The sequence below is a fragment of the Etheostoma cragini genome, chromosome 9, assembly GCF_013103735.1.
Source record: "Etheostoma cragini isolate CJK2018 chromosome 9, CSU_Ecrag_1.0, whole genome shotgun sequence".
In the NCBI taxonomy this organism is placed as follows: domain Eukaryota; kingdom Metazoa; phylum Chordata; class Actinopteri; order Perciformes; family Percidae; genus Etheostoma; species Etheostoma cragini.
In genome coordinates this window covers 6,036,873-6,054,569 of record NC_048415.1, presented here as the reverse complement: position 1 = coordinate 6,054,569, position 17,697 = coordinate 6,036,873, and the positions used below count along the sequence as shown (strand labels likewise).

Below are 17,697 nucleotides of genomic sequence, written 5' to 3'. Positions count from 1 at the left end.
TGATTTGTCATTACTAAAAAGCTATAGTAAAAATAAATCATTTTTGTCCAAACTCATGTTGTCTAAAATATGCATGTTAAGTTAAAGTTAGTGTGTCATTTTTTTAGATTAACAACTCTCTCTGTATAACAATGTTCAGAAACTGGTGTCGTCCGGCGACTTTTGCAAACAGAAAATCGAGTGACGATAATGACCTCTTCTGAAGAGTGCATTATGTATTTTTAACATAGGAGTGTCCTCCTATGCTACTAGCAACGGCCTTGAGGAGGGGTGGGGGTGGTGAGGATCACCCAAGGCTTGTATCACATAGACGTCCTAACAGTTTTGTTGTCAATACTTATAATTCCTCATAGGGGTGACAGAAACTAAGCAATATAGCTTCAAACATGCAAAGAAACACAGGAAATATAAAACATTAGGCTACTGATCGTCACTTAATAAATCGTTCAATTAAACATTGTTTGTTTTCCTTTATAACAGTATGACTTGAAGAACAACACATTCAAGATATGTGTTCAAATAAAACAGAATGGAAAACAATACACATACAACATTGTAAGTATTGTACTCTGTGGCTCAGATAACCGGCCATTATCGTTCCTCAAAAAGAAGAGAAGGATAAATAACTGTTGCGGGAAAAAATCAGTGAAATTAAATCCATTACATCCACATGGCCTTTCATAGAATTTCAATGCACTTGCAAAAGTTTGAACTGTGTTGTCAATATGCTTCATCATCTTTCACTAGATTATGGGAATTTCCAGTTTGCTGACATTGCTGTAATTGCTATTATTGAATCTCATTCGTTATCAGAAGTGTTGAAACATACACTTTCTACAAAACAAGCTCTCACCATTAAGAAAAACACACTGTGCACAATGGCAAATGAAGGTCAAGTGTGTTTATTAAATGTTTCCAAAGCCCCTGAGAGTCATTTCTCACATCGCCTTATGGAAAAACCTTAGAAAACGTGTCTCACTTGTGTGTGTGTGTGTGTGTTTGTGAGAGAGAGAGAGAGAGAGAGTCAGTCACGCCTCTTTATCTGTCTGCACATATGCCCAGCCTATTGCCTTCACACAAAAGGGCTCACACAGTTAAACATTGTTGGAGTGATGACGGACAGCAAACTGAAAGCACAATGCACAAGGCAGCAGCCTGTAGGGGCTGGCATAGACTAGCACCACTCTCTCTCTCACACACACACAGACACACGCACACACACACGCACAGTACACAAAGACCGCACACACACCACAAACAGCAAGGTTCACGCTACTTTTTTACAATACACAGACATCCAGTTATATCCCTACTTACATGCATCTGTCTTTTGACCCTCAGTATAAAGTAGCAAGGGCATATTGTGTATTGATGCATGATAGCATGCAGAGAGCAGCAAAGCAAAGAAGGAGGCAGCTCTGATACTGTTGAGAGAGGACTGAGCGGGAGGAGAGGATTCACAGCTTTTCTGTCAGGCCAAGGCAGAGAACACAAACAATTTAAACCAGGCAAAAATGTGTTCAGCTATAACTCACTCCAAGTCCAAATGAAAATTGTATATATTTTCCCCAAATGTCATTTCTAATGTTCTATGTCAAAGCTCAGCTTTAGTTTAGCTGTCACTTTTCTGCCACAGGTTTTGGTCTCAGTACATTCAGAAACTTCGCTTTTTAGGTGGGTGGGTTGTTGGGGTGGATGGGCGGGTCAGAAAACTCAGGTCTTTTTAAGCCAGGAAGCGGAGCTCGTGTCCCTAGGAAAGAAAAATCCCCAGGAAATGCGTGGTCATGTCCCAGGAGTACTACTTAAGGGGGCCGGTGTTTTAAACCTGCCCAAACATAACTGTAATCACCACATGAACTGCAATGGCCCCTGAAAGGATGGTCCCTCACGGTGCTCCGTAGCCTACTGACAGTCATGCTTTGTCTCTCTCTAAACTCAAAAACATAATCTTGGAAACTAGAAACAAATAGGGAGAAAATAAATAGTATTCCAAAACAAGTTACAAAAAATGTTTATTTCCAAATATATCCCTTTGCTTCCCATCGACAAATAGCAGTGGCTAAATAAATGCAAATACATTATAACACACAGACACACTTATTTACAATCCTCATGGTGTCAATAAACTGTTCCCACACAATATAATGGGAGGATTGTAATCTCTTGTAATTGTACTTAACAGCAGAGATGCAATAACTCAACACAGGACTCTCTTCTTTGCTGTTGGCAGTGCAGCTGAACTGATGTGGTGCAATGCATGCACAACAGAGGGAGTAGAACACATTACAAACTGCTTTGAAGAAGTATATGGGCCTGCAGAGGTCAACATATAAAACAGACAAAGAGTCATGAAAAAAACAATTACCTCAACATATTGTGGATATTCTCAGATTCTGCAAAGAAATACCTGCAGGTTATTTTACCTCCCCTCCCCTCCTATCAACCTCCGTTTTATCCAATCATTTTCCACAGGGGACTAACTAGTACAGTATAAACAACAGATATAAATATGACAACAATCTGCACCATGCTCCTTCCTTCAGTCTGACCTAAAAGGTGCAAGCTGATTTCAAGCAAGGGGACAAGGTTACAGGCCCCATGAGAGCTCGTTAATGGTATTATGTTACACTGCCAACGCTTCAGACCATATTGTGCCTTATTAATCATTGATCTGGTCACTGGTGTTAGTTTCAGTGCACTGGGGATTATTTTCACAGTGCTCATAGGCAATTCTTTTAAGGCAATGAATATATAATATATAAGTTCCAGAAAAAATACGTCTTAGAGAGGGATGGGGATTATCAACAAAGTTAAAATGTACTGTATATAGATCATAAAGTGGTTATTAAGGACAACGCTAATGAGGAATAAAAACCCTCACAGTTAAAAATGATAACAGGTGTCCAAAGATGTGGTCTATTGGTTAACATCCTGCATGGAGCAACAATTTTCTCTACAGAAAAGAATAAAATCTAATCTGACATGGCACTCTTTTCATTGAGAATAAATCACCCATCTGCAATATTCCAGCTCTTTGACAAATAAAATTCTCGCAATTACCCATCACAGTTACTGTATACTGGCACTATTTATTGGGTTTGCATGTTACACAGTGAAAGCTACATGTTTCAGTGGACAAGCCAAGATACTGCTCCAAATTCTATATTTTAAAAGGTTTCTAAATGTTCTCTTTTCTGAGAAAAATGTGGTTAAAAATAATGTATTTTCTGCAAATTGTGCAATTAGCATTAAGGGGCCTGACATTAAAAGTGAGGAGATGAGAGCTTGCCAGAACCAGACAGCATCAAAAAGTCATCAGTTCATTATTCCCATATTAAGACGTTTTGCTGGAGTCCTGAGGAGCCCTTAAAAAAGAAATCACAGGTCAGAGGTGATGCAACAGCCTTTCCCGTCTTGAGTTGAGAAAGTCTTATAGGAAGGGATGACATTTCCTTTCCGTTCAGGGTGGGAAAATCATTTCATGTGTCCTCATGTGCTTGTCCTCTGCTGTCCATTGCAGACGGGCCCCAGCCAGAGAAACAGAGAGAGGAGAGGAAAGAAGAGAGGAAGACAGACAGAGGGAGAAAATATCCATTCGTCTAGCAGCATCTGTGCCCTTTACTGTGTCCGGAGCTGGTAATCTGCCAAGAAATGTAACATCAGAGCATTAACACAGCTTTCTTCCCCTCACCACTCCTCTACATCACATCTTTGCCAATATGAGCCCCATTATATCCCTAAATAAGATTTGCATGAATACTAGCTGTTGATGCGTTCAAATAAATCACATTACCAACATTTAACACATCCCTTTCTAAGATAGATATTTAATACTCAATTTTTAGACTAGACTGAAACAGAGTGTGTTTAAATCAATTTTTTTTTATAATAAATATTGGCAATATCTTACTCTTAAATTGGCAAAATCAAGATTTACTCAGTTATGATGTTGTGTATCCAGGACTGTCTGATAAAAAGATGACACTGCATGGCCCAAAGTACGAGGTCACCAGTGTCCACATATGTGTGTGTACTTTTGGTTTGGGGCTGCTTTTCATGGTTTGAAGTAGTCACCTTTTGTTCCAATGACTTGATTTGAATGCTACAGCACACAATTGTATTTTAGACAAAAGTGTATTTACCAAATGTATTTAATGTATTTAATACACAAAGTTGTATTGTATAACTTTGTGGTTTTGGGAAGAAATGTTCTGTTCTGCGTTCTGGTCCAGAGGTAAGACAACCTCATATTCCACATCCATGGTTTAAAAAAAAAAAAACATCAATATTCACACATATGTGTCTAATAACTGGATGTCCAAATACCTCTGGCCATTAAGATTGCTATCTGAAATTGCATTACTTTGTTGAATTAACCAATACAAAAGAAATTTCATCCACAGATTCCGGTCGAATGTCCACACACAACATACTCTACCGTGCACTTCAAGTTATATTTGTAGCCACAATCCAAGAACTGTATGTTATATACAGTACAGTAGATAACATTGTATTCACTTTGATGCTTACAAACTCTGCTTATTAATTTCTGGACATCTGGAGACTGGGTAAAACTGTACATTTTTAAACCCTGCTTCCTTTACAAATCTGCGGTGATGAATTACAAACTGGCTTATCCACCTGGTGCGCTATTGGCGGATTTAAGCCAATGACGATAGAGAAGCGACGGCAAGCAGCTTTTTGTTTACATCCAACATAGCGGCCATCAAAGCGCAGCAACCTGTTGATGTAAAACTACGTCACCCGAGTTGTTGGTCTGACTGGTTGAAGGAATATCCAATTGTGTACAGAATAATTTGAACTATGCCTGTTAGCCCAATCACGCCTCTTGGGCAGTAGAAAATACAGAGCAGACTTCCCCAGATTAATGTTTAATCTTAAAAGATTGAGCTTGGTCTGGGGATAGCCACACCAGGACATCTGTGAAACAGCAGCAACATTCAGATCCAGCTGCAGTGTGATGCTGCCCGATCATAATCTGACCACTGACAGTCGTGAAATTACTGCTGTACGGCTGCTAAATGGCGGTTCATCATTCATTAATAAATCAGCACAGTCAGTCTACAGTATCAGGGTATTGTTTAATCAGTGCGAGTGTGTGTGCATGTAGTGCTGAGTGAAATGCGATCAGCACTGTCTTCTCTGCTTTTCCCTCAGCATGTTGCTGATGGTAACAATAAGAGAAAGGTGATAGCGTTCTCTCCAGTTCCCCCAACTTCATCATTGTTCTTTCTCTCACTCTTACTCCTCCTCCTCCTCCTCCTATTCTCTCTCTCATGCTTCCTTGCTGATGTTACAGCAAGGCGATAGTGAACTTGGCATTCACTGAGTGCCACCCTGGGAGCTTCATGGCATCATTCAACAGCCAAAAGCCCCCGACTCGTACCTGACACATCCAGGTAATGGATATGAAGGATGTTATAGAGTCAGGTTTATCTCTCTCAGGCGTATGGCAGAGATGAAACTTAAGGATTTCTGGCAGTGGTCCAGTGGAGGTACTGACATTATAACTAGCGAGCTAGTACGTAGGATTTTGCTGCATTCTCATCAATTTACTGTGGCTTTAATGTGGAAATATGCAATTATGTGTGATATGTCCACAAATCAACCATGTGTTTAAGGTAGAGAGGTAGCTACTTCAACATATTTTCTGGGTAAAATCTCAGGTTAGTGGGGTGAAAAACTGATTCAAAGCTCAGATACACTGAAAAATGTCTTGGTGTCACACATGAGTTTGACAGATAGAGATTCAGAAGAGTTCATTCCCAGGGCAGAGACTGAATCTACAGATCCCAGGTACCAGCTTTGCAAAACAAACTTTACTGCATTCGCTCAGCTTTACCATAGCCCTGTTAAAAGTCTGGACAACTGAGAAAGAAAGAATTTTATGCCACAAGCCAGCAGGCTTGTAAAGTGTCTATCCTTGGCATCATGTGTGGTGTCCTTCTAAGCCCCTTAGGTCATGGCTTATGATGATTGAGCCAGGTAATGGATATGATGGATGTTATACAACTGGGTTCACTCCTAGGGCACACATTGAATAGCCGATCCTTACACTGCTCTGGCAAGGAAAACATCATATTTAACCTCGGGGTAACCTCCGATTTGCTAATGGGTATGGGCAAAAAAACATCCTGATTTTAGGGAACATGAACTTAAAATAAATGTAAGAAGGTTGGATAGAGCAGAGGTGTAACTGCTTTGATTGCCCTAACATTGAGGCAACATTGGCCAGGTGTTCCCCCTGGCCAATGTTGCCCCCCCTCCAGTGTGTTAATCTCCTCGCATTTCACCAAGCTGTTGTTACGGTACCTTTTTTTGTTTTACACTGGCAACATGCAGTCTCAGACAACACTGATTCTGACTTCCACTGGCCTTGTAATTTATTTCAATACATTTCAGATTGCTCAGTTTGATGTGCATCTACGGCTGAACAAGCTGAACAAACCACAGTCAAATTTGAATAGATCGACTAGTTAACAAAGTTGCTAAGTTCTCGTAAATAATACCGTAGGACATTTTATTTAAAACTTTTATTTTGATTGTTGATCATTTTGTTTTTTTAGATAAATAAATGAATAAAAGCCGATTTAAAACTATGAACTCTTAGGAGTCACTACAGGCTGCCACCTTTGCACCACAATCCCTGACCTTACGTTACCTTACATAGAAAAATATCCCACTGAGTTCCACATGGTTTTGTGATTTAAAATCTGGTAAAAAGCTAGTCGATGTGTCAGAATCTGTAGTGTGTGTGTGTGTGTAGGGGTGTGTGTATGATTGTTTGTTCTCACCTCCACTTTGTGTGATGTAGCGCACCCATGGTAATGCTGCGTAACCGCTCTTCTCTATGATCTTAAGGTAACGCACCTAGGGAACACAAACAGGTTAAAAAAAGTTATTTCACTCATTCAGGCACAAACACACACCGACATCTACTTTATATCGTCTGTATGCTTCAGTGTGTTCATGGCAGCCCAATTAAATTAAATACAAATGTAATTTCCCCATTGGGGATCAATAAACAGATTAAAAAAAAAAAAAATCTGTTTCCATAGAAAACCATGTATCTCCAAACTTGGTGATTATGAATTCATCAGATAAATTAAAGGACTAATTTCTCCTTTAGGGGTTGAGAAAATGTTCCTTAAAATAATAAATAAACAATTAAAAAAAACATTTGATTATCTAAAAAAACATTTTACAAAACTTAACTGTGTGCTGCTTTTATCGCTAAAGAAAGGCTTTGTTTCAAAGATACGTGGTTTTTACAGGATAGTGACAAACTGTAAAACAGGAAGCACCTTAGGCTTGTTATACTCAGGTGATGATAATTTATATTTCATGTTGTGTAATGGGTATTAATAAAGGGTCCAACCTGAATCCCAGACACAGTGAAATAAGGGATCTCAAAGTTTACTGTGATTGGTCTCTTTGCTTCCAGCTCATCACTATCCACACTGGGTAGCCCGAAATGCGCCCGCATCATGTACTCCTTACCACCCTACACATGAGAAAAACAAAAAAAGAGAAGAATATCACAAAGCTGTTACTGCATCCGGTAAAACTGAGAACATTCAGAGTGATAGTGCACACAAAGCCGCTGAGATAAAACAGTTTAGTTGGTTTGATGAGGTCTGTTCCCAGGAGTCTGGCTTTAATTAATAAGGTTATGTCCAAAACCAAAACCAACTTTATATTCATGGCAACGTGAGACAACTACCATGTCACATCAAGGTGAATCAGACATCAAGTTATGGGATTTAGCATCCGCCAGACATAGCTAGACTTTAAACACAATATTTAGGTTAATCATCCTTCATACCAGGCATTGTGGTCACTGTTCCATTATCTTTACTGGGAATATTATTCCCACTGTGCATCACACCCCCAACCGGCACCGTCAGACTCCTCCTACCAAGAGCCTGGGTCTGTCCCAGGTTTCTTCCTAAAAGGGAGTTTTTCCTCGCCACTGTCACACGCACTAATTGCTTGCTCTTAAGGGAATTACTAGAATTGTTGGGGCTTTATAAATTATGGAGTGTGGTCTAGACCTACTCTATCTGTAAAGGGTTTCGAGATAACTTTTGTTATGATCTGATACTATAAATAAAATTGAATTGAATGGAAATTTTGTAACACATTGTCTGAGCGCTGAGTCTGTTAGTTTGTTCTTCAAATCCCTTAAAACTTTGGTTTAACTTTGCTGTTGTTTGTGACATCACCTCCCCCCCCACCCTGAAACCAAGAAAAGAAGAGCTCCTACGAAAACACAAATACAGAAGATTTCTCCTTGGATATAACCAAAACACTTCTCTGGCAGTTAACTGCATTTTTCCCCTTGCCATTTTACAGTTGCTGTGAAAAATATGTGCCTACAGCTGAAAAGAAAATATTTCTTTTTTTGCATAATATCATCATTAAAATAAATGAGAAATCTGTGAAAGATGCACATATTCATGCTTATAAAATAGCTGATGGCAAATTGACTCATTTCTAAAAGCTTTATACAGTTTCCGTACAGAAGGGTAATGGTTGTGGATGGGGATGGTAAACAACTAGATGGAGCTGAAGGCTGGCGGACTGGGGATGAGTGTGTTTATCAGTCTCTTATCACAGCAAGCCACTGCTTCATCTTTGTTTCCTCGAACCTCCATCAAAAATTACAAGTTGAGTAGGGTTTCTTGTGAGGATATGCAGTTTTAGGTTGATAGCGACAGAGAATAATGTGCTGCAAAGTCATACACCAGCTGGATAACAATCCATCACCAGTAATGGCAATTCTTAAGCCTCCTTGACAGGTGGAAGGTGTAATGAATTACTGAGGAGATATCAGAACTTGACAGATAAAAGGAACCTCAACTGAATTAATGCTCTACGATTTATTTTTATTTTTATAAATGCATCTTTTAAAGAGTTTATATTTTGGTGACAGCGGAGACTGACAACATCATTACAAAAGAAACAGCAGGAATTAGAGCAATAAGATGTTACTGTGTGTGTGTGTGTGTGTGTGTGTATGATCATAATGTGATGAAGTGATGAATGGCTAAGTTTAAATCTGAGTCAGAACAACTTAATTATCTGACACTGGGACTTTTGTAGATATGAGGTATCATCAGTGGTAAATGAAGTACTCAGATCTCCACAGTTCAGAAATACTCTGTTACCAGTCTTTTACTTCAGTAAAGTACAATAGTATTAGCATAATACTTAAAGTACCACAAGTTAAAGTACTTATAATGATGAGAGAGAAAGGCCAATTTCAGAATAATGTATATTACAGTATATCATTAGATTCAAATGATTGGCGCATTAATGTGTACATCACTTTAATGTTGTGCGTGGAGCTAATTTCAATTACTATTTACTGCTAGCTAGCTTCAATGAAGTCTTATAATGCAGTCTAAAGTAGAAATATAACTTATCTGTTGATTATACTTTGTATTATTTATCTGGTTCTGCAAAGTCACTTGTAACTACTTTAATACTAATAAATGTAGAGTCAAAAGTACAATATTTGTCTTTGAATTGAAATAAAGGAGAATAATAAAGTAGCAAAAAATAAAATAAAACTTGAAAAAAATGATTCCCCACTTTGTATTATAATGATGCTGATCTGCCTTTAGAACCAGATAGTTATTGTAATAAGTATAGTTATTGTTGATATGCTGTAAGTTGTAACGTTGTGTTGCAATACTAACAGGGAAAGACTTGATGTTCCACTGCACCACGCTCTTCTCGGGCACCCACTTTGCGCTGCCTGTGCTGGTCTTGAACTTGGGTGAGTCAGCATCACTCGGCACTGGCACCAGAATGGACACATTGTTGGCAGTGGACCGGCTCTTAAACTGACTCCGAGCCTGGGGAGGGTGACAGAGGACCGAGTTCAAATGTCATCTGACACCTTTACAATAAACAAAAGAGCATGCACATCCAAATTCAAAATCAAGGAGGTCTTTACGATTAGGCACACTGTAGTCTATATTGACATCATTTCAACTTCCGGGATTGCTCTGGTGCAGCAGGAAGTTTTGCCGGATACATGTGTTTAGTAACTGCTCATCAGATTTCTGAATTGTAAATTGAGACAGCTAGCTGGGCTATCGGTCCAATCTGAGTTTTCTCTGGCATGACTAAAATAACTTTTGAACATACACATTTCACCAAAACATGTTCCTTCTCGAGGCTATTTTGCAGCGGCTCTGTGCGGAGCTTAGCGCCACCCATGATTTTATTGTGTGGACTAGCCAGATCCCCCTCTGCAGTGTTGTGAAGGACAGCCTGGCAAAGCGAGACTATGCACACCGTGGCTTGTTATTTTGAGTCTGTATGGCCATCAATGCCTCAAACAGATGGTATGTGGTAATCCACCTGAGATGTATGCTTCATAAATACTAAAGAAGCAGAGGGACAAGATGGGTGGATTGGGACACTGTATTCTGTGTGTGTGTGTGTTCGTGTGTGTTTATGTATCACTCATCCTTACCTTCACCTTGATCTCCACGCGGCTGTGAGAGAACTTCTCAATCACGCTCTCAATCCATATGAGAGGCTTTACCTGTCGGAGACAGAGAAAGTAAAATAGGTCAGAGGGGCAAGCACAGAGCTGAAGTGCCTCACTACAACACACATCATCGGAGTGACACAGCGGACAGGGGGGAGAGAGATTGTGTTTGTACAAGGGAGACGATAACTGCTTCGACAGCTCGCAGTTCACATAGATTTCAGGCTTTCTTAAGGACCTTCTGGTTCATTGGACAGGGTGAGTGGCAACATGTGGCTGAGCAGACAAACGGGACTGCCGTTTGTCTTGAAACAAAGTAGTTGTCATAGTAGCTGGGCGTTAATCTTAGTTTCTAGTTTGGCTGCCCACTTTATTATCTTTTGAGACTAAATGTATCAGCACATCTGACGTCTCAATGACACCCTGTGGACATAGTGTCACAGAACTATCAGTGTAACAAACTGATTGTGTATTGTGTGTTGTTTTGATAGTGTTCATTACTGTGATAGTTCTGTTTTTCTCTGTTAATCTAGAAAGGACACATGTTCTGTAAAGCCTTCTATTAATGTACAGGGAAACTTTGAAGCTGAAAGATTGATTGATATTTATTAAGTAACGGATGCTGATACGAGCAGACGTGATAGTCTTTCAAAGATATTTTGCAGTTGAACAATAAACGTTATCAATAATGAGAGCAACCGCAAATAGAATATGATACATTTTGAACGGTAAACTTCACCGAGAGGTTAGACCAAAACGATACGGAAAAACACAAGCAAAATAACAAAAACATTAGAAAAATTAAATTAGAAAAATAAGGATCTAAAATACATGCTAAAGTTATAGTTACATATTTGCCAACATATACGTCAATATCTGTGATAAGACAATATCAGCAATTATCTACCAAATTACTACAACATAAAAGTCTTCAGACACACCGTGTTCATGTTGTGTGCGAGGAAGATGAGATAAAGAATGAACTTTCTAGGTTGTGATGGTAACTGTGTACACACCTTACTGTGAGACAAATGAGAAGTGTGCTCTTGGTGTTGCTGGTATGCAGGTGGTGTGTGTGTGTGTGTGTGTGTGTGTGTGTGTGTGTGTGTGTGTGTGTTAAAGAGAGAAGTTTGTTTGTGTGTCCTACTCACTGTTGTGTTGAGGCGGTAGGACATGAGCTCGCTCTCCCCGTCGGGGGGGATGAAAGAGATGGTGCGGTCGTTCTCGAAGCGTGACAGACGGACACACTGATGAAACTTCACATCCTCTAGCTCCACTGTCTTACTCTTCTCTCCTGACACACACGCACAGACAAGCGCACACACACACACACACACACACACACACACACACACACACACACACACACACACACAAGATTGAGAACCTTCCACGCAGCCTTGGGAAAATCAAGGTCAAAACATTCAACACACACACACACACACACGGTAGGCACAGTGTGCTAACAAATCCATCTGCCCCGTTCTTGTCCCCCACTGAACAGTTATTTAGCTGCTACACAACAAACACACAAACACAAACAAAAATACACAGTGTGCCTTCAACCTCCTGCCATAATATTCTCCCCCACTGAAGCACATTCAACTGCGTCACAAATGCCTCCACACCTGCACTTACACACACGCATACACAACAAAGTAAACAAATATTGTAGAATAATAATTTTTCTAGTTTTTAGAAAAACACTTCTAAGAAAAACACATATCTGTCTGTCGTAAAGAGGGGGTTGTTTTTTCATGTCTTTGCCAAGTAAAAAAAAAATACAATTTACCTTGTTGTCAAAAGCTTCTGAGTTACTGTTTGTGAAATGAATCCGCCTACAACACTAATGCAGGTCTTTTATTATGGTCTTGTTTCGTGAAATACGCCTACACTGTTTTTCACCACTATATCATCTGTAATATGACTGCCACAACCCTTTATCGGTTGCTGTGTTTAAAACCTGACAGACACAGACCGCCACAGAGGGAGATATTAATCCTAAATTGATTTTTTTTTTAAACAGTGTGAAATACAATAGATTTGAATATCTGGCATTTTTGGTAGATAAACAAATGATTAATTTCTGTTAATAGGCTCATCTAGATAGCACTGGACAATAATTGTGAGTATGGTTACCAGAAGATAGTTAGTGACCAATTAAGCAGCCTATATAACCTTTATCATACCAACAACTCTACAGGAGTACTAGAGGCTGCTATAGACAAAATTCTGCAGATTGTGTCGGCTGGATCACTTTTCTCCGTTAAAAGAATCAGACTTCTCCAGACAATTCCTCTAAAATGTGAAGCAAGAGTGCAGCGCTGTTGCCAGAGGCAGTAGAAAGCACAACCTCCTTAACTGTAGCATCTGGAGCCTGCTGGAGAAAGCCCAATGTTCTCCTTCTCTGTTGATAATGGAGGGTGCTGAGTGGTGGAAAACTGCTGTAAATGACTGTGGGCCTTCAACCTAATCCCCTATTCAACAGTCAGCTTAAAGTAAGCCCCACCTGCTCTGGATGCAACCCTGGACCAGCACTGTCAGAGACGAGGTGAGGTAAGTGCTAAATTAAGTCATGATAAAACGGAGGGTGTTTGAAACGACAAGTTACAAACATAATATCAACAGTAAAGTAACAAACAAAATTAAAATCTTGGGTTTGACCATTTGTAATAAAAACTCTAGTAAAAAAAACCTGTGAAAACTATGTTTTTTTAAACTATGTGAAATTAAAGAATAAGTGAAAAAAATAAAAAATAAAAAACACTAAATATAAATCAACAGTGAACATTATGAAAATGTTTGTCTTATCCAAATGGCAAACATATTTCCTCCATCTCACAAAATGATAATTAAATGAAATAAGCATAATTTAAACTTGGTTTGGGGTCCTAGAGAAATAACAAAAAGAGAAAATCATGTATGAAAGTAACAAATACGGGGGGGGGGGGGGGGGGGGGGGGGGGGGGGGGGAGCGAGACAAGGTACAGAATACAACCTCATTTAAGGTGATTTTACATAGGAATATGAAAAATATCAAATAGACTGTAAAGGCCTCTCGAGTAAAATGCTTTAAAAAAAAAGTATGATTATAAATATGGTGGGTATATAAATTATAAACACCTAACCTACAACAAAGGAACTCAGTTCTTGAAATTTTAAAAAAATAAGAACCTCTCTGAGAGCATTCATGATGTGAGATGGCTGATGTCTGTACACAGACTTCCTGTCAGAGCTGTTGTGTCTTGGGGTTGCTATGTGTCAACAAAAAATGTCCAAGGATTTACTGCAATGAAGATGAGAAACAATAGCCTCTCTTGATGGACTGTTATAGAGTAAAAGACGTCTGGGACAAGTTAAAAGTGTATGGTGTAAATTTGGACCTTTCATTTAAATCTTTCATGTATTGTGTTAGTGATGGGATTCTACCAGAGAAACACAAGCAACTGATATAAATTATAAAAACAGTATGCTTCAAATAATGGAAGACTAGATAGATATTATAAACAGCGAGGATGTGTGCAAACAAGTGCTCACTGAACTAAGGAGAAGAAGAACTCTAGATAAAAAAACAGCTCCTTTCTTGGAACATTTGGACATTGTGATATACTGCACTTTACAAAAGACTCTATGTACTTTACGATATGTACTTTACGAAGGACTCTTTGTACTGCATGCACTTTACTAGCCTATTTTTGCACTGGTACATTTCATTAGTTAAACTTGTTTTTGTTATTAATTATGTTAGCTTTGTTTTTTCTTTTGTTTTTCTCTGATATACTATGTAGCATATGTATGTATACATAGTGTATGTAGTTTATATTTTGTAACGCTCTTAAAAAAAAAAGTAAGGCAGGGGTGTGTGTGTGTGTGTGTTTCTTCCTTGTTCATTGTTGTCGCTCTCAAGTGCCTTCATGGGAATAGGTCTATACATGTTTGCTTGCTACTTGCTCGTTTCCCTATTGATATTGTGTGTGTGTGTGTGTGTGTGTGTGTGTGTGTGTGTGTGTGTGTGTGTGTGTGTGTGTGTGTGTGTGTGTGTGTGTGTGTGGATGTGTGTGTTTGTGTGTGACATTTCCTCACTGCTGAGAGGGGACTGGCTGAGGTCAGGTCTGGGGAGAGCAAAGCACTCCTGGACAAGCAAAGCAGGGAAGCCCTTTAGAACGGTTTCTGTCTTTCTCAGTCTCTATTTTGTTTTGTTTTTAATGTCTGACACGCATAAAAAGCGCACGCATGCATGCACGCACACACACACACACACAAACACACACACACAAGTAGACAGGAAAGAAAGGTCATATGAGACACTGTCACTGCTAGGACGTAAGGGGCGGAAGAAGAAGCAGGTGTGTGTGTGTGTGTGTGTGTGTGTGTGTGTGTGTGTGTGTACATGCCAGGTGGGGATTGAAGATGCAGCAGCGTCCCCTGCGGTTTACGTTTAAGGCTGCTTTCACCAATTTCTGTGTTGTTAATACACAGCAGCAGACGGGAGCAACCTAATCTGTTTTCTGTCAGCTGTTGCACATTAAAGAAGGAGACACAGGGAACCGTTTAATAATGGCAATCTTTCTGTCCAAATCATCTTACCTTGATGTCATATCACTGACACACGTGGCCAGATAGACAACTTAAGTCAGACCTTTTTGTATTTAAAGGTCCAGGGCACAGGATACATAACGATTAGTGGATTATGTTCTTGAAAGAAAACGAATTTGGTGGTCGAAAAATCATTTAAGTCATCTTTTCAACAAAAATGCTAAATATTTCTTAGGTCCATCTTATCAAATATGAAACATGAAACAAAAGTTAAACTAACTGACTAAAAAAACGAATGCTGCTTTATGGGAATGAAAGACAATATATAATAATATTTTCCAATAATTTCAAGGTAATGTGAAATTTAATTTCACATTTTTGGCCATCAAAATAACACCTCATTTAGAAACTATAGCACCAACAAACTATGAACTAATAATGCAATCAGTGCATTAATCTATAGAATCCTGACATATTTCTTCAATTCATGAATGTATTTCATTATATCCCTCTCGCGCCACCTGCAGGAATGTTTGAGAAACTCACAGCACTCTTCAGGAAGTTTATGAGGAATCAGAAATGTCCTCGAATCCGCTTATCTTTTCTGTATCTTTCATTTGATACTGGGGGGCAAAAATGTCCAAATCTTGATTTCCACTATTAAGCAACACAATTGAGAACTATGATGTTCTATATTTCTTCTGGGGAGGCTCCGTCTTGGTACTGTATTCAGCCATACCAAAGTACTTAAGAACACATAATGCTCACCCTATAGTTCTTATTATGGTTAATGTATGGTGTGATGTAACATAATATATGAACATATACAACTCTCTGTCTTCTCTGGGGAGAGGGGGGTTTGAAGATGTTACTTGCGGCATTTTTTACCAAGACAATTAATGTGGAAATAATCAGCTGATTAATTGGTAATGAAAATAATCGTTAATGAACCTCAGCTCATAATGCCAAAAAAACACCACTAACATCCACAAGCTTCAAACAAACAGACAAACACCTCTGGTAAGTAACTGTGGTTAATCTAAGAGATATATGAGCAGTGTCACAAATGATCAAATATTTGAAATAAAAAGGTCTCATTGTTCATCTTGACTGACTGATGACTAATTTTGTGGGTTATGTAACTTCAGTCCCCAGTTTTAAATCAGAGAATACTATGAATGTAACATGTTTGACATTTCTGTCTGTCCTTTGTAGTGACAATGAGGGACATTTGCCTGCAGAGGGCAGTGTTACATGACTTATGTTCCCATTTTGGCTGCATCCAGCTGTGATAAAATGTGCAAATCAGGCAAAAATGAGAGCCGCCAAATGACAGCGAAAGATATGTTAAAAAAAAAAGTGTAACTTCTGAGGATGAGAGGGTAAAACACATTTAAATATTTGTATAAACATTCAGCGTGTAATTGTGGGTGTTACTGTATCTGTCACATCTGTCAGTGTGTTTGATCGTGATTTCTGATCATTTTTTTTCTGAGAATATGTTATTTCCCAGACTTCAAAACACAGCGGGGGATTGTGGGCTGCATATACAGGATATCCACAGACCCTCACCTTTTATCTGCAGGGCTGTAGCCTGGGGTGAGGATTAACTGAGAGGAAAAGAGGCTAGACAATGATGGAGGATTTCCCCTTCGGTAAGAAGCGGTAGGGGGGAAGAAATGAAGGCAAAAGAGAGGAAGGAAAAAAGGGAGATGAGAGGGAGAACGGGGTGAGGGTGCAGGAATAGACAAGGGGGGGGGGGGGGGGGGGGGGGGTGTAGCAGTGGGAGACAGAAGTTGAAAAATTGAGAAAGTAGGAGGAGAGGGAAAGGAAGATGAGGAGATGAAAGATGAAAGCTAAGCCGAGTGTGAGATTTGCAGGAGTGAGGGGTTTAGACAGAAAGAGGAGGTGATAGTGGAAGTGTTAGGAGGAGTTCACAGCCAGCGCTCAACTATCAACCAGTAGCATATTTACAAATATGTTTTGGCAATTAAGCATGAGTCAAGTAGATATTTGATGCAAACTTATATTTAGGTGAATTCTTTTTTTATTCAAAATACAACTAAACCTTCCCTGTGGACATTTAACAGGTTCTCTATCAACAATGTCAAATGTTGGCACTTTGAGATAAAGGAAATCTCGCAACTATTCCTCTCAATTGCATGACATTCTGTCGATGTTGGCTCAGTATGTGAAATGAAGTTTAATTGTAAACAAAATACCATATATTGTTGTTCTGCACATTGCTGCAGCTCCTCTTTTCACCCTGTGTGTCGAGCTCTGTGTTTTATCTTCCGAGTGAGGCATCACCCTTCTGTACCATCTTTGTTGGGAGTTGCACATGCTCAGTAAGTACTGCTAGCTTGTCAGTAGCAGAGCGTGAGAGAGTGCCATGCTAGCAGCCTAGCATCATAACGTGTGTTAAAAGTGACACACGTTTGTCACAGAATTAAAGTTTGGAATACAACAGAGCTGTTTGGCGCAGTTTGTGAACTTTGGGCTTTTTCACTTTGTAAACTATAACGTGCACAAAAAGATATGTAACACAATAAAGGAAAGGAAAAAGGCCAACATAGAATAACATAAGCCCTATAAGTTATAACTGTACTTAAATTATCCACGCTTGCCAATTA

The 17,697-nt window shown here is 39.2% G+C and overlaps 1 protein-coding gene across 1 annotated transcript in view; it reads right to left on the bottom strand.

Moving 5' to 3' along the window:
- Window positions 1-1,995: 1,995 nt before the first annotated feature.
- Window positions 1,996-17,697, bottom strand: part of ap1m3 (adaptor related protein complex 1 subunit mu 3) — a 31,894-nt gene continuing 16,192 nt past the window's right edge. The window contains exons 7-12 of the mRNA XM_034881043.1: window positions 11,680-11,822; window positions 10,511-10,582; window positions 9,726-9,884; window positions 7,400-7,525; window positions 6,816-6,891; window positions 1,996-3,641 (exon numbers count right to left, since the gene is read on the bottom strand). Coding sequence (XP_034736934.1) covers window positions 3,619-3,641; window positions 6,816-6,891; window positions 7,400-7,525; window positions 9,726-9,884; window positions 10,511-10,582; window positions 11,680-11,822 — 599 coding nt within the window. The 3' untranslated portion in view covers window positions 1,996-3,618. The remainder of the gene's footprint in view (window positions 3,642-6,815; window positions 6,892-7,399; window positions 7,526-9,725; window positions 9,885-10,510; window positions 10,583-11,679; window positions 11,823-17,697) is intronic.